Source organism: Silene latifolia, chromosome 10 (genome assembly GCF_048544455.1).
Source record: "Silene latifolia isolate original U9 population chromosome 10, ASM4854445v1, whole genome shotgun sequence".
Lineage (NCBI taxonomy): Eukaryota > Viridiplantae > Streptophyta > Magnoliopsida > Caryophyllales > Caryophyllaceae > Silene > Silene latifolia.
Window position 1 is genome coordinate 122,882,915 of NC_133535.1, and position 23,467 is coordinate 122,906,381.

The following is a 23,467-nucleotide window of genomic DNA, read 5'->3' on the forward strand; positions in this document are numbered from 1 at the left end:
CACTTTCAGTCTTGGCCTACTTTGGCCCAAATTACAAATTTTATCGCTATATTATTCTCATGCTATTTCCAATTTCTATCATGTGAAAAATGAAAGTAAAACATTATCAATCACCTAAACACTTAACAAACAACAAGCACCACATTTACTACTAATGTGACATTAATTCGTCGAGTAACTCGGAATAGTTACCTTAAGCTATCAAAGAGACAAGCAATAACTTGAGAAAGCTTCTACAACCCAAAATTACTCTTCCTCTTCAACCACATATGAGCCACCTAAAATAATTATGTGAAGGGACGATATTAACGAATTATCGTTATATAAAATATGAGACGGAAATTAATTTAAATCAAAACATGTAAATCATATTCATTAGCTACTGTCTTATGTTCATAAACCATTATGACCCTCCCTTTTGACAGCATACCTTAAAATTGTCACAACTTTTACGCCCTAGAAATAGTCCCATAAAGCACCATTTTATCCGTCCCAAAACTGAGCCCAACTCAGCCTGTCACGGCTCCCAAAACCGAGGCCAAAACAGCCCACACGGCCTCCATTTCGACTGTCCCAAAACAGTCAGAAGGCTGCACAAAAACTGGTACCAAAACAGAGTTCAATCAATCCTAAACCAGTCCTAAACCGAGTCAAAACAGTCCCAAAAATGTCCCAAAGTACCTGCAAAGCGGACCCAAAAACAGTCCTAATTTACTGCACAATACCACAACTAAACAAGATCCCAAATAGCATCCCAAAACGATCTCTACATGTCAGTATACACCGTCTCAAATATACCACTTACTAGCTAGCATCCCAAATGATCCCTAGAGGTCAGTATACACCGTCTCAATCATCTCCACATATCAGTATACACCGTCTCAACTATACAACTGACTAATTAACATCCATAATGATCCCTATATATAATTATACACCGTCTCAACTATAAAAAAACAGACTAACCAACTTTCAAAATACACATATTTAACAAGTAATACTGAGTAACCTATCATTATTACCTTTTTCCGATTGAACTAATCATTTATGACTAACAAATATTCTACCAGACCGTCTATTTTAGTACATACAACCGTCTTATAATAAACAAAGCTAAAAATATAAATTGGGTTTGTAAAAATACATAACGAAAATGAATTTTACTTACAACGGATTGACGAGAACGACGAAAGGAGCGCTATGGAACAAAAATAGTTGAAAACGGATAAGGAACGAAGCACCGACGTCGATTAACAGATCAAATTTCAAAGAACAAAGATTTAAAAGGAAGGAAAAAGAAGGAAGAAGAAGAAAACAAAGGCGTCGTTGTTTATAAATGAGACAAAGACACTTTAGCCTTTGCTATTTATTATACGTACGTTTCTTCGTCGTTAAGAAACTTCGATCGTTATTAAAACCGTTTGAGTTAAATTTAACCGATTTAAGTAAAAGTTTCATAATAAAAAACGGAATCAATAATAAATAAATTTAATGAGTGAAAATAAAATAAACTCAGCTAGTTAACGGAAATAATACGATATCAGCTTGAATCGGAATTATTAGCGATTTTTACGAAACTAACGGATATTAATAAAAATTGCTATTTTAGTGAAATAAGCTCAAAATAGCTAATTGGACGGTTTTGTTCCCAAAATCCATCTCGGGTTCACTTAAAACAACTTTCATAAGGACTCGTAAAGAAACGGAAATTATTAAATAAATAAACTCGAACTAATTTCAATAAACTCGAACTAACTTTAAATAAACTTATTAATGATTATTAAAATTAACGTATCGAATTATGATGAAATTAATTAATTAGCTAAGCATATATATATAAATCGTTAAATGATGTAATTAAATTCAAAATAGCAATTAAAAGAATTTTATCCATCTTAATAAAATACGGGGTGTTACAGTAATAATAATAATATATATAATAATGTTTATATAAAGGTAGAGTGTAAGAGGGTAGGTGAGTGTGTTGTCGATATAGGATAGGTCGAGAAAAGATTAGTCTCACAAGTGGAAATATGACGGTCTACAGCTAGACGGAATAATGTCTCGAGTCTATATTAACTTCAGACGGAAACTAATATTATTACAGTCACTATTATTATTGTCTGACTAAAATACGTATTTTTATATAAACTAAGCTTTTATATATTACTTTTATAAAAATCGTGTTTGACATAAAATTAATTGAATTGAATAATTCAAAAATATATAATAAAGTAATTAAACGGTTTAATAAATTTGAAATGTCAAAATGGAAAATTCCGGGTGTTACAGACAAGGATCGATCTTTCATGGGAAGAGATTGTTTTAGATCACGTGTGTGAATAAGGAAGAAAAATAGGGGTCTGCGTGAAAGATTTTGTTTCAAATGAGAAGATGGGGCCAAAGACTATTGCCATAGAGAGAGAGAGAGAGAGAGAGAGAGAGAGAGAGAGAGAGGTCATAAGCCCTAGCCATGTAGTATTGCGTCGGAATTTTGTTCACATTCAAACGTACTTCTATAGTTTGACCGGGGGATATAACATTCTAACTACCTCTAAATGTTTATACATAATTACATTATTATCCAGTAATGATTAAATTATGGTTGCTATTCTAAAGAAGGAGATTTGTTGCATCATTGAGTTGATTATGCAGAATAGATATTATTGTTTTCCTTGACCAATTGAAAAACAAACATGTATTAATGAACAAATTCTAAAAACTATCAGTCCAAGTATCATATATATAAACTTCATATTGGTTTTATTTTCCTAAAAAAAAGTATTTTATTAATCAAACACTCTTTTATTCTTATATCAATATTATGTTAACAGGAATTATTTGTTGGTCATGCGACATACATAAAATCTTAGACATGAACGATGTACTATATGTCTATATTCCATTTTATTGTCAAATTTATCACACATTATTTTAATATCCGTGCAACGCACGAGCAAGAAAACTAGTAATATACCAAATGAAAGAGCTATTCTAGACCCCAATCGATAATGAAAGATTACGAAACAAGTAATACACTAATAACCTAGTGAAAGTCGTGTCTTACAAATAGACATGATAAAATTAACCGTTCTTACTATAACTGACTAAACCTATGACTCTGGGTCTTGTTTTTGTTTGTTGAGAAGGTACAAAGAGGATGGATGTCACTTGCTCTATTATCTTTCTGGATCCAAATGTCCCGACCCGAATAATTCAATTCGTACCCTATCCCAAACTTGAATAGAGTAATCGAACTTTACATATAACCCGAGTTAATCAAACTTTACCTAAATAATTTCCTAATACTAACTCGAAAATGATCCGAAATAAAAACAACCTGACCTGATCTAATCTGATGTGTCAAATTCAAATAACCTGACTAAAATTGACTTGATCTACCCGAGCTGAGTAACTCCGGTAGTATAGAGGTGGTCATGGAATGGGCCATGTGGGCTTGAGTCGGGTTGAGGTGACAAAACCGACCCATATGTGTGGCTTATTTGGTGAGCCTAAACCTGACCCTTGGCCTTATGAGCTAAATTGGGCTTTCGAGCCTAATGAGCTTTTTGGGCCTTAAAAACTAACGAAGGAGATAAGTAGCATAATACCTTCAACAAGTACTTTAAAAACATAGTTTATAAACTAGTGTAGATCCCGCGCAAATGCGCGGTAAATATAGGTCTTTTAATTTTTAGTGTATTTGTTATAGATTTTAGATTTATATCTCATAAATTTTTATAAAAAATAACTAATATTAAAATTAAGCAAAAGAATTGAATAATTTCATGAATTGTGTTTTTTTATGAAAATATTTTAATTACATCAAATTATTTTAAAAAAATTCTTTTTTCGTCACGAAGTTAATAATAGGAGATACAGTTTTTATGCATAGATTATTTTAAATGGAAAATTAGTTTAATAAATAAAAATTTAATTTGTTTCCATACATAAGTTTGAGCACTTTGTAGGGAAAATTTTAAAGAAATTGTATTATCTTAGTATATAGGAGGATTTATATACTTTTTAAATTTGCACCTCATTAATATTTATCAGTTCACTCAATTGTATTTTGATATGAAACAAAAAAATGAAATGGAAAACTAATAAAAAAATTTATTTAAGTTGTGAATTTTTTTAGTGAATGTTTTTTTTGTCACGAAGCTAATAGTAAGTATGTGGTAAGTTATTCTCTACAGTAATAATTATTGCATTACTGAAAAATTTAGCAACTTATAATTTATAGTTTAATATCAATTTTATTTTATTTTAATGAAAAAATCATAATTATGAATTTATTTAAAAAATTAGAGTTTATTTATAAGAATATATTCATTGGAAAGATAATAATGTAATGGAAGAAAATTTTATTTATTACCTTATTTAGCTAGATTCGTTTTGGAGGGAAAACTAAAAGAATTTTTATTCTCTTAGTAGTAGGGGATGCTTAACCCAAACCTGGCCCAAAAATATTTTGGGTTTCTTTAGACCAGCCCATGGGCGTTTTTTGGGACAAAATAAAAGGTCCAAATCCTTCAAAAAACCGTGTGTGGCCTGGTCGGGTCAATGAACTGCACTATTTGATCACCTCTTTCGTAGGTTGGTACTCCTGTGCGAGGTCTACCCACAAGTATTGGTGGCCCGAATAGACGAGTTAAGAAAGTGATTCGAAACGCAAGAGAACCAGAAGTCGCTAGTTCATCATTTTTCCAAGACTTAGTTCGTCAATGTCGTCTCCTGCTGAGTAATTCCTTCTTCTTTTTCTGCATTTCTTACTTCCATTCGATTTGTTATTTTTGTTATTATATTCGGTTCTTTTGTTTTTGAATCCAATTCATCATTAAATTGCTGATTTTGTGGTGATCATGCTGTTTAATTGTAAATGTTTCTTTGTTTATAAGTTCGATTTTGTTTGTTTGGGTGTATTGATTAGCAAGTTATGTTTGATATTGAATTGCTTTTGAAAGAGGTGATTTGAGGTGCTGCTAATATGATCATTGTGAATTTTCATGGGTAGTATTCTATTAGATTTGTATGTTAGGAAATTTGGACATTCTGCTGAGTTAGTTTCATGTGATCAGTGGCGTAGTCGGAAAATTTGCCGGAGTGGGGTTGTAATGTACTCCCTCCCTCCTGGTCATTTGTTTACCTTTGGTTTTGGCATAAAGACCAAGGAAAGAGGAGTGGATCAATTATTGGAGAACAAGTGGACCAAATTGAGCGTGGAAGATCAAATTGCCTATCAAAGGCATTTCTAAAATAACAAGGTCAACAATTGGCTGAGACACCCTAATGCTATGTTTGGGAACCTTGAATTGGAATTGAATTCCAGAATTGAAATATTTCAAGTGTTTGGGAACCCTTAGAATTTGGAATTGGAATTGACTCAATTCCTTATCAATTCCAAGCTAGTTAAAATTTGGGGTTCTCAAATACCTACCATATACTAGTCATTTCAATTCCATGACTTCTTTCGTTTTATTTTGTGACGCAAATTTCGTCACAATATTTTTATTTATGATATTTTTTCCGATCGCAAATATTTTTCGAGACAATATTTAATTTTTTCAAATATAAAACATCCAACGGTCTCGACCCTTACCCGTCTCGCCCAAATTCAATTCCAATTCCAATTCCAATTTCACGGGTTTCCCAAACGTAATTTTGGAATTGGATTTGGAATTGAATTCAAACATTTCAATTTCTACAATTGAAATCATGGAAATGAAATCAATTCCGTATATCCAAACACTACCTAAATGGAATTGGTAAACAATTGACCACGACGGAGGGAGTATTACTCAAGAACCTAAGTAAAGATTGTTGACGTTTTCTATAGCAAATCAAGTAGAAATTTACGCATGATCGCATCTTATACGGTAAGATTATAATAACTTCAATGGTATTGAGACCTCACCCATCTCCATGCCCTGATCATGTAAACCTCATTTTGGACATACTATGCACTTCGTTAATACTGGGCTCACGATCTAAGTGCCAGCTTTCCCAATTTAGCTAGTCTACCAATATATCCGTGTAAAAAACTGTCTATGCGCTAGAGAAGTATGTTGTATGCATAGAATGGTTGTACAGAAGATTAATTGGCGATCATATGAGGTAAGCCCTAAGGGTAGTAATGTACCTAGGCAAATATTTAGTAATGTACCTAGGCAAATATTTCATTGTTGTTATCCCTTTTGTGCTTTAATTTATGTGGACTAGTTATGATAATGATCTTCTACTCAACTAATTATGCTTGTGCGCTTTCACTTGTCATTTTGCGTTAATATGTCACCAGTTTCATTTAGAAGGTTTGCTTAAACTGTAACTCTGTAATTATTCGGTGTTTGTAACCAGTGACTTCCTAGCTTGAAATGGCGTGGAGTGAATGAGGATGATATATACTTAATACTTGTAACGATTTGCTGGGCCTATCCTAGAGGACCTGTTTGTTTTCTGCGGTAGAAAATTTTCGCTGTTTACAATTTAGCTGGAATTTCCAGCTTCAATGAAAACTTTCTACTGGTGTAAACAAACGGATCCTCCGGACTAGGTCCAAGCAAATGGATCACAAGTATATGATCATCGATACCATTTCAAGTTGGGAATTCCACCTGAATTGTTAATCATTACAATTCAAGTAAACTTTCTAAATGCAAGAATTCATGATTTAGATTGTTACCTACTTCTTCTTTACAGTAAGGTGCATACCTTCGCTTCATACAATAGTTATGGATGCGTGTTACTTTAGTATTTCCATGCAAAATTACAAATCAAAGCGCACTCCCATAACTAGTTCAGTAGAAGATCATAACCATAGCTAGTCCACTACCAAAATTTTCTACCCTTAACAAATTCTTCTAGTTGGTTCGTTTCATTAACTTTTGAATCTGTTAAGGGGAAAAGAAGTTCAATAGAATACTTAAAACCCCAACAAAAAGGGATTGCAAAGACATATTCACCTACTTACATCACTATGCTTAGGCCTTAGCTCATATGATCACCAGTTAGTCTTGTGTACGACCGTTCTATGCGTCTTTAATTACCGCTATAACAATGTAGTTGCTACAGCTATACGCCTATACATTGTTATAGCAACAATGCTTGATTCTTTATACTCATGAAAGGTCTTTTATTTCTGACCACTAACACATTTCACCTGTTGGGTATTCAAGCCAACCTTTATGTTCGATGTATTTCTTTATCTTCAAACTTTCAGAACCTGCTTGTCTACAAACCAGTGATGGTTGCTTACGATTACTACCCAATGGATTTGCTACAATTTCTTTTGTTTGACAAATTTATGATGATAAAATAGCTGTGTACCATATTAATCTTCACTTTAATTCCAGGTGGTATAACTCTCTTCCTCCAATAAGCAAGGGTTATGGAACTCTCTGCCTGGCTTTTACCACGGCATTTCAACTGGGCTTGATCAATCCTCATTATATTGCATTGATATATGGATTGGTTTTCAAAAACTTTCAGGTATAGTCCATGCTTCATAAGCTTTTTGCCTTGTCTCCTTAGTTTTGGCAACATCAAGATCTAGACGTCATATACCCTCTTTTCTTCACCTAAAAATTTTCCAACATTTGTTAGTAGTACAAGAATAGGGTATGCAAAGTATAGAGGTAGAAAAACAGTAGTATCTGAAGGGGAACATCTGGAGGATGCCCAGAAAATGTTGATTTGTAGTTATTGCTCATGTTGCAAGATGAATGGGTTTCCATTTTGTACTGTATTGGAGACATATACCTCGCAGATGTGCGCTATGCAAGTTCTTTATTTATATATTCGAAACTAGTTCTTTTGAATTTCGATGTCGTATTATTTGGCTGGGGTAATTTTGTCAGTTGACATATTTCTAATGGTATTACTGCTGAGTATGGTAGAGACATTCTCTAAACTACAGGGTATTTTCATGAACTTCAAGAACATGTTTCACAGTGCGTAAATCGACCCACAAGGCAAATGGGTGTTTTTGGGTAAATACATATGGAGTATATTTCCTGTTCATTTATACGACTTATATCCAACGCAGACATGGAGGTTAGTATATGAGAATCGTTAAGCTAATTGGCATAGTTTAAGACTTGAGAAGGCGTTCCTTCACAGATTGCTTAGACAGTTGAGGTTATATCTTCTTAAATAACTAAATTTAGAGTTGGGTCATTTGACAATCATGCTCTTTATGCTCTTGTGGGTAGATTGCTCTTCATCTGTCAATGTTACATTGTTTTATATACAGCTCTATAAATGGCAAAGAGAAGCTTTTTTTTGTCCAACGTATTTATTATTTATTATTGGTATCTCCTGCATCGCTTCATCTTAACAACTTACTTTCTCTTTCTAACAATTATATATTGTTTTCAGTTGTGGCGGCTGTTTACCAACTTCTTTTTTCTTGGAAAATTTTCTGTCAATTTCGGAATTCGGCTGCTAATGATGTAAGTTGTTTGTCTTGTAATTTTATTTAAGAGTTACTTCCTCCATTCAACTCCACTCTACCACTTTCTTTCTTCACGTTTGCCAACGCGTGTTTTACGCGCTAAATATCGTTGGCTACGTATTTGCAAAAATTATAAAAGTTAGATATTTTTAATGTACTCGTAAAGACGAATCAAACAAGATCCCGCATGAATATATTTTCACTTACGTATCGAGAGAAAATTGAAATTGAATACCCACTTGTGAATAGTGTACAAAAATGAAATTGGTAGAGTGGGGTTGAATGGAGGAAGTATTAGATTACTTTGATTTTTTTTTTCTTTTTTCTATTTTGAACAACTTATATTCTTGCGTCAGAATGGCCGTGTTTCTGTCCAGTGGTTCATTGTTTATAAAAAATATTCCTTGCTGAGGCCATTTTGCAATAAGTTACTTGCTGATGATCCAAATATTCTATCTATGCTCATTGATCAAGTTAATAATTGTAGATGAGTAACATATTCTGATTCAAATGATATGCAAAACATATTCTTTCTTTAGAGTAGGTCAGATACTCGCAAAGTTGTTCATGTATGAATCTTGCATGAGTCTAATGGGAACTAAGGACAATATCTTTACACCATTGATGTTTTTTGCAAGTGCAGAATTAATACCCCCTCCATACTTCTTCTTGTCTTCTCGTTTCACTTTTGGGGGTCAAAGTTACAAAAGTCGACCATAAATATATTGAAAAATATGAAAAGTTAACATATGACAACAATATATTTATACTCATTATTCAACACTCTTTCACAAAATAATAGTTTTAACAGAAGTAACATATAATTGAGAGAAGAACACGGTCAAAGCAAGGTTTCAAGACCGCATAATATGAGATGGGAAGAAAAAAAAGTACGGAAGGAGAATTTTTTTCTATTCTTTATCTTTGGCTAGGTTGCTTCTTCCTCAAACAAAGTTTGTCTAACGTGCTGGTCAACCGATCATAGAAGTAACAATGTGGTAACTAGAATATTTTTCTATTCTTTATCTTTGGCTAGGTTGCTTCTTCCTCAAATAAAGTTTGTCTAACGTGCTGGTCAACCGATCATAGAAGTACCAATGTGGTGACTAGAAATTTCTGAATATTGCAATTTAAAATTTTATGACCTCTTTTATCCCAGTTGTTGTAAAGATTTAGAAGGTTGATGCATAAGAAGAGGCAATTTGGAGAGATTTAGGTTTGGTTTAACTTGTAACTTGGGATGCTGGAAATTTGTTGCCTGAATATGGTCTCGGAAAGACACAAAGCTTTATACTTTGAACTTCTTGTACACTTTTAGTATGTCCTTGTAATTTTTTTTAAAGATCATGAGGATTTGAAGTCAGGACAAGAGGAACATGTACTTAAAACAGGTATTATTGATAAAAAGTGTTTTCCTTCCAAGACGCTATACACATTTTCTTTTGACTACAAGAGCTGTATATTAGGTCGGCTTGTTTGTCTTAAATTATCCCATTTCCCTCTCATTTCCTCGCCTTTACCTCTTAACATCTTCCCTATCAATCATCTACCCCTCATCCAAGCTAACTCCTACAATGTTCAACCATGTCTCCTTGTTTTTCGCAAAATCTGTCTTATTTCTCCACCTTTTTTTTTTCTTGTTTTCTCCATAATCTCTAATTTAATGTCTTTTCGGCCAAATTTCCACGTACCCAGTTGTTTTCTTAAACCCTAGTTCTAACTTTAAATTGGGATTCGTTATGTTGATCTAAAGTCATCAGAATTAGAAATTTCAATTTTCACAACTGTAGCTGAAAGCCTCCACTCAAATTCAATATGCAAATTGTTGGACTATGTGTGTGAGTCTGTGAAGATGCTGGATTGTTTGGATTATCTACATTGAAATAAAATTAGAAATGTATATTGAACCACTACTGTAGGGGAATATGATATAGGAGTAGTCAAATGGAGGCACATAAAAGTTTTTTCAGTCTTGTATTTCTGTTCAGATATTTTCCTCTTTTGATATTGGGTGTTTGTTTATAATTTCTATTTTACTCCGCTGTTGATCTTCTGTCTTTCTTGTTACCTGTTCCAAGACAAGGCCTCTACTTTAGTATGGGGCTGCTGTTTGCAGAAGAAAAGGATTTTGGTTTCAGCTGACCTTTTTTCTGACATACATGAATGATTAGTTCGTCGTCCTCAAGTTTTATTTATTGGTTCTTGATTTAAAAGCATTAGCAGTGGCTTAAGTTCTTCACATCATTGCCAGATCACTTAGAACAAACTCAAATGTAAAACAACTCAATTTCAACAATGGTTGAAACTATTTTCAGTTTGTAAATGGGTCTAAACTCCACATACTGTAATATTGATCTCAATAGTCAGTAATCTATATCATTTTCTTACTTGTACTAGTGGCCTTTTTGGAGTTGTGTATCACGCAACATTTGTCCTTCATTCATGACCCTCACTCTCAGCTCTCCTCCTTTCATTATTTTTTCCCCTTTCTTTATGCTAAGAACCAGTTTGTGCATACAATCTCAAGTAAAAAAAAAATGTCTCAAACCCATTCCCACAATGGTGAGGGCTTGTTCTTATATAAGAACTCAGCCCACAAACTGACCGTTGCTATTGCTCTAACAGAGCTAGATATGGAGTTCAACTCGAGCAGGGACCATTTCAAAGGCGAACAGCAGATTTCTTGTGGATGTTGATCTTTGGAACTTTGACTATGTTGGTATGAAAACACTAGCTTACGTAATCCAGTTTTCAACAGTATAGCACAAAAACGATATTAATAGAATTTTCCAAATGCATTTTTGGTTGCTTACGAGTCAGTGTGAATGTATGAGTCGTATTACTGTATAAGTTTTGAAATCGTATGAATCATAAAAAGTTAAAAGTGCCTTGATAGTAGGCTAGTAGCTAATGCCTTGATATAGTCTTGTAGAAATTTAGTTTCCATTATAAATTAATCTTTTATTCAACTCTGGTAGGATCAAAGCTTTTGTAATGACTTTGTGATGACATGTAGTTATGTGTTTTCTTTAAAACAATTAGTGTCCTCTTAAGATGGTCTCATATGAATATAATGTATATTAATATGTAAGACCAACCCAATTAAACTAGAGAAGCCTTACCCCATACTCATTAATCCACTAAAATAAAATGTATCATATAATAATATGGGTCAAGTCTCATGATAATCTTATCACGAGAATGCCACGTGTTCGATGCTCTGACATTCCAACATCTCACTTCAATGCTTCATTTTAGGCAAAGAAGAAGAAACGTTTCAATGAAATAACCGACTGCTACACTCCTCCCTGAGTGTGGTTTAATGAATATATTCTGAGATCGCATGACAGGAGTCTGGCCTAGTGAATGTAATGTTTTATTTCCATTTCTACGATTTTCAGGCATTATCAGCAATTCCCTACTTGTATTCGCCATTCCTTGGAATATCGCTAGTATTCATGCTTCTTTATGTATGGAGTAGAGAATTTCCCAACTCCAATGTCAACATCTATGGCCTTTTCACGCTTAAGGTACACTGAAGTTCAATTTGATCCTTATCATTGTATTTACTTCTTGATGATTGTCATTTACTAGCATGTGTCATGTCGATAACTTCCGTGAGCTGCAGGCATTCTATCTGCCTTGGGCGATGCTAGCGTTGGATGTTATTTTTGGGTCCCCTCTTGTGCCAGATCTCATGGGAATCATAGCTGGACATCTATATTACTTCTTGACAGTGCTGCATCCTCTTGCTGGTGGAAAGAATATCTTGAAGACTCCTTTATGGGTGTATCCTTTTTTTTTGCTAAACTGAAAAAATCGAATTCCATTACCATCTTAATCGTACCAAAGCAACGAGGAACAACATATTCGTGCTATCCTTTATGCTTAACGAAGAACAGCAGAACTTTGACAAAACTTTCTTACTATTGATTATGGTCAAACACTTAAACTATGTTAGTTTTCTATGTTTCCACCCCAGGGTTTTAGGTTTAACCTATTATGTTACTTCGACTTTCTGATAGAACCCAAAATTTCTGCAGCTCATTTTAGACCAAAGACATGGAAGTATGAAAGCTCTTTCAGAAAATGGTGGTCTGACACTTGCAATAGAGTTGGTGGAACATAGGTTTTAATTTCTAGATTGAGCTCTTAAGATTTGCTACCTTTCTTTGAAAACTCACCACAAACATTTCAGAACGCAAATGGTCTGATAGGTTAATCGGTCTGATGCTATTGTGTGAGTTTCGTGTGCTAGTTGAATTTCCCTAACTCTCTTTATACAGGCATAAGATTGTTGCAAGGTTTAGACTTGGAGCCCCGGCACCTTATCGTGCTGGTGGTGGAGTTGCTCCTGCTGCTGCTGGTGGACCCGCACAGCCGGAGAGAAATACAGGCGCTTTCAGAGGGAGAGCTTATCGTCTCAGTGATTGAACACAACTTGTACTACGGCTATTCTGACCGTTTGATTAGCGAAGTAATACAATTGTATAACTAGGGGCATTTCTGTTTAGAGAGGTGGTTAAGGAACTGCTGTTTTTGACATTCTTGTCAGAGATTTTCATGCTTTTGCATCTTGATAGAAATGAAATAGGAAACCCAAAATCAGATATTTTCGAACTTGATGCCATTGATTTGAACTGAGTGCAGATGTCTATTAGAGTAGTTGGTGAAAATCACGATTACCTACCTACTCACGACCTTTGTTCAAATCTCGTTCGGTTTTTTTTTTGTTCAAATCTCGTCAAATGTTTTTGGGACTTCTTTTGCACCCCAAAGAAAATGCCGATCTGAACTGATTGATTATGAGTGAAGATGGTGATCTGCATTGTTGTGAGAACCAAAATCAGAGCTCTGCATAGTGTTTTTAGGATGGATAATATTTATACAGAACTCCCAACTCATCATCTCCGGCCAAACAACCAAATTGGTAAAAAAAGTGGAGGTTGTTTGCCAAATTGGTAAAAAAACTATAACTTGTGACAAATTGGTAAAAAAAATGAAGAATTGTGACAAATTGACCAAAAATGTTACATCTTGCTTAATTTTCCATTATTCTAAATAAATTTGACAAAACTACCCTTGTGCAAGGAATCTGATTTGAAATTTTTTTTATCCGCGACGTACTTGTCCTTAGCATCTGAACTATGATCCTGATTTCAAAATAATCCCACTTTACCCGAACTTCATCTTAATGATTTGACCCAAAAAATAATGAAATCCAAAATGGTCTTTATTCAAATGTTGCATAGCCAGATAACTGATTTCGGCAAAATGACCCATACTCCGTAACTTATAATACCTCATAATCTAACCCGTAAGTCTTTCTTAAGACGTCACTATCCGTCTTAAGCGTCACTATCCGTCTTAAGCTTAAGACGGTCAACTACATCACACTTGTGTGTATAAGAAGGCAATATATTTGTCTTATATACACAAATGGTATGATACTTGAACCGTCTTAAACTTAAAACGGATTAATACGGATTATGTCGTCTAAAATGAGAATTTGTATGGTCTAAAATGAGTTGAGTGCCCGTCCTAAAAAGTATATTATATCTAAGTTGAGACTACAAGTACTACCATATTTACTAAGTTTTCAATTTGTGTTTTTAGTTGGGTCATTAATTTACGAAAGGGTACTTTGGTCAAATTTAATTTGTTGGGTCATTAATTTGTATGGGCCGGGACTGGTTGTACCTGTCCCACCGTGCTCCGGTCGGATTGTACAAAAGCACAATTCATTTCCATTTTTTCACGTCGTTCCCGTGCCGGCCCGCATTGCTCATCGTGCTCGAGCCGTGTCGTGCCATCCCCCTGCCGGCCAACTTGGCTCGCCCCGAAATTGCCCTCTCTACCTGTGATGTGTTACAGATTAAGCTTTTCTTTTACTCAACGATCCTAACAATCCCTGTCAATTGACATTTTTTTCTTCTAATTTAAGATACGAGTTATTGGGAACTTATTTAAGACAATGTACAATTCAACAAGGCTAATAGTAATGGTCTCTCGAGTTTTCTCAAAAACTTAGCGAGAGATCGTCAAATTTATGATAGTAATAATATTATCAGTCAAGTCCAATGCTTCTGGTATCCAATTTGAGAGTATTAACTCCTCAGTGAAGATCCTCTGTCCCATTTTGTGTCCCACTCCATACACATCTTGACACATCAACACATTAGCATATTTCTTGTATATTTTTTATTTGGAACAAGTGACGTGTCAAGATGTGTATGGAGTGAGACACAGAATGGAACACAAAAGTGAGACAGAGAATCCTCACTGATTAACTCCTACTACATAAGTTGAATCTGGTATTGGTACACAACACCAAATCACCAATAAGACATTTTACATTTTTCGTTTACCTATGTTAACAAATACACGATAATGTATTATAATGAGTTATTGTAATAGGTGTTATTAGACATTTAAAGAATGTTTTTTTCTTTTACTTTTAGTGCTTAAAATAAATAAAAAATTTGTGTTTTGGGGCTCACTTGAAACTATTTGCTTATGGTATCATACTTGAGATTTGAGAGTATACATAAGTTGAATTTGGTATTGGTACACAACACGAAATCACCAATCAATCATTTTACATTTTTCGTTTACCTATGTTAACAAAATAAATACACGATAAATCGATAATGTTCTATAATGAGTTATTTTTTTAGGTGTTATTAGGCATTTAAAGAATGTTTTTTTTTTCTTTTACTTTTAGTGCTCTAAAATAAATAAAAAATTTGTGTATTGGGGCTCACTTGAAACTATTTGCACTAAATTGATCCACATAAGATTGATTTTTTTTTTGTCTGGACGGTAGGTAAAGCGGCAATAAGGATCCTCTCAATTTCCTCTCACAAATCATTTAATAATATTATCTCATCTATACTCTGTCAACCCTTTATTTTTATGCATAAATTGTGAACCGTTTGATGTTGACAAAATATACTCTGGGCCGTTGATAGGTAATGGCCTCTCCATTTCTTTTTAGGAAATGGAGAGAATTTTAACTCGTAAAGCGACTCTTTCAAAGAGTGACTTCAGTCATAATTGTTCTTTTTTTTTAAAAAAAAAAAAAAAAAAAGTTAAAGACGTAAGACCAAAACATGTCATATGATAGATAATATTTCAACAAAAAAAGAAAAACCAGAATGTATGAAGCAAAGCTATTCTCATGGGAAAGTAAGGCAACATGTGGAAGAAATAAAAAGAGAGAAGGCCTTAAAAAGAGGAGCAAGTGAATGGATCACCCTTTATTTCCTTTCCTGTTTCTTCCTATTTATGAGATGTCATCTCCCTCTTAAGCATTTCCCTTTCCTTCAACACACATTTAACAAATCAAACTCATTCGAGCCTTATTTGTGTTTGCAACCAAATTACACCCCCATTTGAAAATATAGTTTGTTTGATAGCCACAAGACAATGTCGTGGCAAACATACGTGGATGAGCATTTGATGTGCGACATTGATGGCACTGGCCACCACCTCTCCTCGGCTGCTATATATGGCCTTGATGGCAATGTTTGGGCTCAGAGCTCCGACTTCCCTCAGGTACTATCTCCTAATTTAAGAAATCCAAACATTCGAGTTTTATAACAGGGATATCGTAAACCTATTTTACAAAAACACTCAAATTTGTAACAATGACAATAATTTTGTGCAGTTAAAATCAGAAGAGGTAACAGCAATCCTCAAGGATTTCGACGAACCTGGTCACTTGGCGCCCACCGGTCTCTTCATGGAAGGAAGCAAGTACATGGTTATCCAGGGAGAGCCCGGTGCTGTTATTCGTGGAAAGAAGGTATTAATTACGTCATTTCCTAATTTCAATATTTACTGCAATATCCGTCACAGATAAACACGGGTAACGGGACACTGTAAAATGATTTTTTTATACATATTGTATATCAAAATGGGTAACGAGACACAGTAAAATTGTGTGTCCCCGTCACTGCAGGGAGCAGGAGGAGTATGCATTAAGAAAACAGGAGCAGCACTGATATTTGGGTTATATGACGAGCCAGTGACTCCAGGGCAATGCAACTTGGTTGTCGAGAGGTTGGGTGACTACCTTGTTGATCAGGGCATGTAGACTCCTACACCCGACTCCATTTATATTTCGCTACAATTAGGAAGACGATAGAGCACCTCTCCGTGGTACTGAATGGGATTACATGCACCTATCATTGATTTTTAAAAAAACTTAGAAAATTATTATACTTTTTTTTTTTGGCAATTTTCCAATATTTCTTCCCTTTCTCAAGTAATACACTAAGAGAAAGTGGAGATGTTACCTATAGACAATAACTGTGGAAAAACATAAAATTAGAGTATAACATTTTTATTTATTTTTTCATATTGGATGAATTTTATATTGGATGAATTTGTTAAATATTTTGTTTGTTTCTGATTTACTGCATTGTTGATCATACTGCACCGTCGAAAATACAAAAAATAAGTAAATCAAATAACACCACAAGATATATAGCCAACATTAACACTAATACTAATTAGGTTGATTACACAGTTACAATAAACGAAGAACATGTAATAAATCGAGTTTCCTAAGAAATACTTCGGTTACATATATTTATTTTGCATATTTATCTATATATAAAAAGTGATACACACAACAAACTCAAGGGAATTATAGTTTTAAAGTTCATAAGCAATGGAATCATAATTCACAAGTAGTGAATGCTAGTGTCCCACACTTAAGGTTATAGGGCTTGAGCTATTTAGGTGACATTCTACAGAACTCAATCAAGCTACAGGTGACACCATAGGATGCTTGGTGTTATGCTTACCTAGCCGAGATCCGCCAAAGCACAATGCCGGGTTCATGAACCTTTTAGCCTTTGACTCTCGCTTCTCTACCACACAAGGGGTGTTATTGGCATTGATTTGCTTCGAGCAAGGTAGTACGCCTGTCTCATGTTCCATGTGAGTCTGCCCTTTGCCTTTATCCTGAGATTTCGGGGATGGTAGAGATGAAAACGAACTCCAAGGTGATTGAGCTGGTAGGCCAGCAAGAAGCTGGTCATTCAAGACATCCTGGGCTAACCCTGGAGCAAATTTCTTCCGGTTGCTAGGGCTTGATATATTGCTTCTCACTGCGAGTGTCCTCTTATTATTTGAGAGAGACGCGTTTGAATATCTCTCTCTGAGCGTAACTGGTGTCTCTTCTGAAGCGCTAAATCTCTTGTCTGAGAAATCTTCTTGGCTCGGCTTCCTAGATCGTCCTGTTTCTTTCGTCTTCTTGGAAGACCACTGGAAGATTGTTTTGAATCGCTTTGCAGCATTCTGTAAGGGACCTGCTGCCTTCTTGACATCCGGAGGAAAGTGGGTCCCATTAGTCGAGTCACATTGACTTGTGCTGCTAATAGATCGAAAATGGCCCGTGATAACATGGGCGCGGCTAGGGCCCATCAGGTGATCCATGCCTGTACATAGAAATAGTTCATTGTCCGAGATTCTGAAGGATGTTCCGGGGCTCCCTAGAACACCTTGCAACTTCAACTGGGAAGCAAATGCTCGTCTCACAGCAATATCTTTGCAACTGGATACTCCTCCAGCAGAGATCAACTGACGGATTAAGATCTCGGATGATGAAGAGCGTGGTTGTCGCTTTAGATAATCAAGTGGGGTCATCCCATGATTATCTCGGATGTTCAGATTAATGCAATGAGCGGTCATCAACAATTCCACGAGATTAGAATGAACATTTCCAATAATGGCTAGATGAAGAGCGGTTCTTCCTTGGTTATTTTTGGAGTTTATGATGTCTTCCAAGTGGAAACATTTGTTACTCACAAGTTGTTTCATAAGTTCAATTTGCTGGTCTAGTCTCCTAAAACCAGGTGTTTGGAAACCATCTACCACCATATGGAGGAACGTCTCACCGACTTTGTTTAATACTAATGCAGATGAAGGGGACGCTTGAATAAGAGCTTCGAGAACAGATAATTGGCTTTTATATGCAGCAACATGCAATGGAGTGTTGCCTTTATCATCAACGGATGTGATCATGTCATAGGTCGCTATCAAGTGTTTAACTACCTACACGAGCAGTAAACAACTGTGAACTGTTAAAATGCAGAAGCATACAGTGCCATATATGTTCTACACATAACACGCAGCAAAGAATCATGCCAATGACTGTTAGAGATCAATGGTTTTATGTGCAACACGATATCACAAATTTTCGTATTAGACAGTCGCGTCATGATATTATCAGAAGACTGACTCATTCACCTATATGAGAGTTAAGATAGGATGGTTTATTCTTCGAGCTAGTGGGCTAATGGGTATATAAGCGAGGTTTACAGCTCATTGAGACGGTTTCACATGATATAAACATAACAGTAATTTGTTTACACATTAGACTGATGATGCCAACAAACGCACAACGCCATTTTCAGTAACTCAAAATTCAGCCTCAGGGCTGCAAATATAAAGGGAAACTGCTAACACAATAACAACAATCACAAACAAGACATCATACAAAGAAAACAAACAGGTAATTAGGACTTCAGTTTTGATAAAGATCTCTTCTTTCAAGCTAGTAATTTGCATCTCAAATCATATAGTAGATCTCTCTTGAGACTATCTACAGTGTGATGTATTCAAAAACATATCACCGGTACTATTAATGATCATTATTAACTAGGTATATGGGTTGTTTACATCTACAACCGTCTTAATACTCACATATGCCCTCTAGAACCAATAATCCGAGTAAGATGACAAGATGCTTATAAATGACTAAATGGTGAGTATGTTGATATTTCGACAAACTTTTCAAGACTAATCATTTAAAAGTAATATCTAAGAGATGCAAATTTGAGCGATTAAGGTATGTTAAAAGCTATTCATAATTCATTGAGTTCAGGTATACTCCCTTCGTCCCAAACATTTATTTACCTTTTAAATTCTTCGTGAGAGATATTTAATCAACGGTAAATAAATGATTCAGGATTCTGGTGGAGGGAGTATTGGATAATTTTGAAAGCCTAAAGCAACAACATAAACTGACCTCAACTTGACCTCTTCCAGCAGCAGAATGCAAGATAGTTGAACCATGAACATCTCTGAACTCCAAAACATTACAACCACCACCAAGAAGCTGCTTTAATCCAATCAAATTACCACCTCTAGCAGCAGCATGAACACCTCTATTCTTAATCTCAACCTTAAACCCGAAATGACCCGCTTCAATATGCTCCTCAAATTCACCTCTATTCTTACTCACAAACCTCGGCGACACTGCAAAATCATAAACCACCCTAAAAACCTCATGATTCTTACTCCTAGCAGCAGCATATAATATATCAGTCAGTCCATATTCACCCTCCCCAAACACAAGCAAAGGGTATTTCTGTAAAATCACTTGAACAAAACCCATGTCACCAGCTGATGCAGCAGTGTATAAAAGCCACCCACCATACCCTGATACTATCAAAGAGTTTTCCTCACTGTTTTGACATTCAGTAAACAGTTGGTGTGCAACTTGACACCTGCACTTGGCAACATCATCATACTGTTCCTGATCATCCCACACCGCTTCGAGACGTCGAATGCGGCGAAGAGATGTCAGGTTAATAAGGTGGTTGCCATCAAGGCGCAGCAGTTGACGGACTAAATCATAGTGTCCATTTGCTGCTGCCCAATCTATTGGACTTGCATACCACCATTTGTCCCCTGTACTTTCCCACCTTAATGGAAAATTTGATGGTGGCATTTTTCTTCTTTAAATTGCTAAAAGATGAAATTTTGAGAGTTACCCACTAATTATTAGATGATCAAATTAAATACCCATGTCTTAATTTACTCAAAGATTGAAACTTTTAGGATTAAAGATGAGCTAAAATTTAAAATTTAGTTTTTTTTTTTTTTTTGAGGAAATTGTTTTTTTGGAGGGAAAGAAAAGGAGGGGTTTTAAGGGATGTCTAAAGATGATTAGATGAAAGATCAAGTAAAAGGCAGAGATTACAGGTTATTTTTACAAGAAACAATGACAACGATTCCTGCAACACAAAGAGGTTGTTTCCGAATGCTAAGAATACAGAAAAATGATCACACTATAAACTATAACTCAACTGTAAGAGCTTAAAATAATGAGTTGATGCAAGGAATGAGTGAAATCTAATTATTTAATAGATACTTGATTTGATAATATAATGATAATTGAGATATCAAAAAAGTAAAAAAAGAGGACAATTATTAAGAAACAAAGTTTGAGAAATGGGGTATGAAAGCATGCCTTAAAAGGGAAAAAGAAAGGAGACAACTTTATTGAAGCCACATGCAAAAGGCTTCAACCCCCATTATCTTGTATCACTGTTATTCACTCATAAAGATGATATGTTTGGTAATTATCATCTTCTGTTTGGTTGAGAAAATTAGTATATTTGTACTAATATTGTGTACAAAAATGTACTTGGGTTTTGCACCATGTAAACTATTTTGGTTGAGCTTGTGATGGAGCTTTCAATTTTTAACCTATCTAACATTGGTTTTGGATGGAAGTCTGTGTGGTGTGTATTCTGTATTGTGCAGAACATATCTGTGTGTGATTTCGGACTGTCTTTGTCAAAGTTCCAGTTGAACGAGCTTGAATGTGATGCTTAAAAATCGAATTAATCAAATTTTGTCACGGAAGTTGTAAAGTAATCTGTAATTTATTGATATAATGAATAACCACCAAAGTACCTTGCTGACAGAAATCAGTCCTAGACATTCTGAATGACATGCTTAAATGCTAATTATTTGTCCTGGAATTAAACTAAGGCAACACAACTAAAGCTTCTAATCTAAAGCCCTGTTTATTTATTTCGAAGTCCTATTTCTATGTGGTGGTGAAAACGCGAATCTTAGAGATTGAACATGACTTTGATAGCATTTCCACCACGAGCACTGGTCTCGAAAGCCTCGACGACCTCCTCCTGAGAGAATCCGAACCTGTGAGTTATTAGTGGCTTCACATCAATCTTCCCGCTGCTAATAAACTCAATGCACTGTGGCCAAGTGTTTTTGTAGCGGAACACGCCTAGAACATCAACCTCCCTGAAAATCAGTATTATCATAGTAAGTACATACTCCAGAATAATTAATTAAGCCTGCCCATATGTTAATGTTGAAATTATCAAATTGGTATTACCTTGAAGCAGCAGGGGTAAGAGGGACATTCATGTTACAATGACCCATCCCAATCAAGCAAACCTTACCACCATTTCGAGTAGCTCCGAATGCAGTTGACACAGTTTTCTCAAACCCGGCACAGTCTAGAGTCACGTCTATCCCTTTCCGCATAGCCTTTTTTATCTCCTCCACCTCTGAGGCCACATCCTGTATAACCAAAAACAATTATGATTAGACTTTTCGATAATTAACCAAAGGCATAAACTTATGTAAGACCGTCTCACTGAATGCACCGTAGTTAATAAGATTACCTCTTTGTTGAATGAGACTTTAACAACTTGATCTGCACCAAGTGTCTTAGCCACTGAAAGGCGGTGGTCATCAACATCAGCCACCACAATTCTTGGGGCTCCAAAAGCACGGGCAGCTAACAAGGTCACTAGGCCAATTGGACCCGCTCCAATGATTAGGACAGTTGTCTCAGCACCAACCTTAGCCCGACGACAACCATACACCCCAACACTCAAGGGCTCACACATTGCCCCTTCTTCCAAGCTTACATTATCAGGGAGCTTGAAGCATAAATTCCCCGGGTGCACAATCTATACAATTAATAAAATCGACAAATGAATAAAACCCATATATGAATTGATCAGTAAACAATGTGACTCGTAAATTAATCAATGCTAACGAACCTGATCAGCAAGAGAACCATGGATGGGTGGAGTTGCAAAGAACTCCATGTCAGGGCACAGATTGTAACTGCCTTCTTTACAACGGTCACATCGCCAACAACCTTGACCGGGTTCAAGAGCGACTCGGTCACCGGGAACAAGAGATGTGATCTCGCTTCCAACTTCTTCAATGATACCAGCACATTCATGGCCAATTACCATAGGCTCTTTCACTTTATAATCACCACAGCTCATAGTCTAACGTCCAAAAACCAACACATATACGTATAAACATTAGTTAAGGTAAAATGTTTACCATACTGTAAGTTGAGATTTTATCCGTCTCAAATCTCAATCATTTGTTTACCATAATATATATCCGTCACAGATATATAGATATAAAAGTAAACAAATGATTAGGACGTAAGGACTAAGGAGTAGTATTTTAAAAAGAATTACGTGTATACCTTCAAGTAATGGACATCACTTCCACAAATTCCAACAGCCTTCATACGTACCCTCACATCAGTAGGACCTATGAAAATCGAACGTAAATTTAAAACTATTATGATTCATGCTCTCTCTATATATATATATATATTCGTCTAAAAACCAAATAAACATTAATAAATCACAGTTAAAATTCGAAAATGTCGAAAAATGAAGGGTTAAAATAAAATACCAAGAGGAGGAAGAGGGTAAGGTTGGATCCTAAGATCATTGACTCCATGCAACCATGCAGCCCTATTTTGAGTTGATGCATCACATGCTTTTCCACCTTTTCCCATTTTCAAAATTTTCAAACTTTTTTCTTTGCTAAATTAAGTTGACAAATAATAATTAATAAAAACTCTTTGGAATTTGTATGATGAATGAGAAGAAATGTTGGGTGTTTATATAGTAACGTAGATGAGATAATCAGAATTAGAGTAGTTAACAAACTCTTAAATCTTAATTGGATAAGTTAAATGAAAATGAAAATGAAATTATCATTTTATCCTAATAATAATCCAATTATGTATAAATTAAATGGATAACATTTTCAAACGGATGATTTTTAAGATTTTATCTAATGATTTTTTAAAGAATTTTGTTATTATAATATTCTTCTTAGGACTTTTTGAGGTGGTGTGATAGGTAATCTACTTCATAATCGGAACAGTTGGATAATGTAGTTAGTAATAATTTATCTAAT

The 23,467-nt window shown here is 35.1% G+C and overlaps 4 protein-coding genes across 4 annotated transcripts; 2 read left to right on the forward strand and 2 right to left on the reverse strand.

The window, feature by feature from the left end:
- Positions 1-4,608: 4,608 nt before the first annotated feature.
- LOC141605881 (derlin-1) lies at positions 4,609-13,096 on the forward strand. Its single transcript, XM_074424798.1, has 7 exons — positions 4,609-4,744; positions 7,353-7,488; positions 8,377-8,450; positions 11,078-11,171; positions 11,854-11,982; positions 12,081-12,241; positions 12,739-13,096. Exons 1-7 carry the CDS (start codon positions 4,728-4,730, stop codon positions 12,884-12,886), a joined length of 759 nt encoding a protein of 252 aa, XP_074280899.1. The 5' UTR covers positions 4,609-4,727; the 3' UTR covers positions 12,887-13,096.
- A 2,668-nt stretch (positions 13,097-15,764) lies between these two features.
- LOC141605884 (profilin-1) lies at positions 15,765-16,845 on the forward strand. Its single transcript, XM_074424802.1, has 3 exons — positions 15,765-16,009; positions 16,122-16,259; positions 16,416-16,845. Exons 1-3 carry the CDS (start codon positions 15,881-15,883, stop codon positions 16,548-16,550), a joined length of 402 nt encoding a protein of 133 aa, XP_074280903.1. The 5' UTR covers positions 15,765-15,880; the 3' UTR covers positions 16,551-16,845.
- A 94-nt stretch (positions 16,846-16,939) lies between these two features.
- LOC141605882 (uncharacterized) lies at positions 16,940-20,993 on the reverse strand. The gene is made up of 2 exons (XM_074424799.1): positions 19,494-20,993; positions 16,940-18,517 (listed from the first exon to the last, which is right to left on the reverse strand). Exons 1-2 carry the CDS (start codon positions 20,196-20,198, stop codon positions 17,222-17,224), a joined length of 2,001 nt encoding a protein of 666 aa, XP_074280900.1. The 5' UTR covers positions 20,199-20,993; the 3' UTR covers positions 16,940-17,221.
- A 126-nt stretch (positions 20,994-21,119) lies between these two features.
- LOC141605883 (sorbitol dehydrogenase-like) lies at positions 21,120-23,265 on the reverse strand. The gene is made up of 6 exons (XM_074424801.1): positions 22,955-23,265; positions 22,740-22,807; positions 22,294-22,530; positions 21,910-22,200; positions 21,618-21,805; positions 21,120-21,523 (listed from the first exon to the last, which is right to left on the reverse strand). Exons 1-6 carry the CDS (start codon positions 23,058-23,060, stop codon positions 21,331-21,333), a joined length of 1,083 nt encoding a protein of 360 aa, XP_074280902.1. The 5' UTR covers positions 23,061-23,265; the 3' UTR covers positions 21,120-21,330.
- Positions 23,266-23,467: the final 202 nt, after the last annotated feature.

Bases quoted from the DNA above. Each gene is read 5' to 3' on its own strand.
- LOC141605881 (XM_074424798.1), top strand. The intron at 7,489-8,376 runs GTATAGTCCATG...TATTGTTTTCAG, and splicing joins TGGTTTTCAAAAACTTTCAG to TTGTGGCGGCTGTTTACCAA. The intron at 8,451-11,077 runs GTAAGTTGTTTG...TTGCTCTAACAG, and splicing joins GGAATTCGGCTGCTAATGAT to AGCTAGATATGGAGTTCAAC.
- LOC141605884 (XM_074424802.1), top strand. From the start codon at position 15,881: ATGTCGTGGCAAACATACGTGGATGAGCATTTGATGTGCGACATTGAT. The intron at 16,010-16,121 runs GTACTATCTCCT...AATTTTGTGCAG, and splicing joins AGAGCTCCGACTTCCCTCAG to TTAAAATCAGAAGAGGTAAC. The intron at 16,260-16,415 runs GTATTAATTACG...CCGTCACTGCAG, and splicing joins CTGTTATTCGTGGAAAGAAG to GGAGCAGGAGGAGTATGCAT.
- LOC141605882 (XM_074424799.1), bottom strand. From the start codon at position 20,198: ATGCCACCATCAAATTTTCCATTAAGGTGGGAAAGTACAGGGGACAAA. The intron at 18,518-19,493 runs GTCAGTTTATGT...CTGCTCGTGTAG, and splicing joins CTGGAAGAGGTCAAGTTGAG to GTAGTTAAACACTTGATAGC.
- LOC141605883 (XM_074424801.1), bottom strand. From the start codon at position 23,060: ATGGGAAAAGGTGGAAAAGCATGTGATGCATCAACTCAAAATAGGGCT. The intron at 22,201-22,293 runs GTTCGTTAGCAT...TTAATTGTATAG, and splicing joins ATGGTTCTCTTGCTGATCAG to ATTGTGCACCCGGGGAATTT. The intron at 21,806-21,909 runs GTAATCTTATTA...TTGGTTATACAG, and splicing joins AAGTCTCATTCAACAAAGAG to GATGTGGCCTCAGAGGTGGA.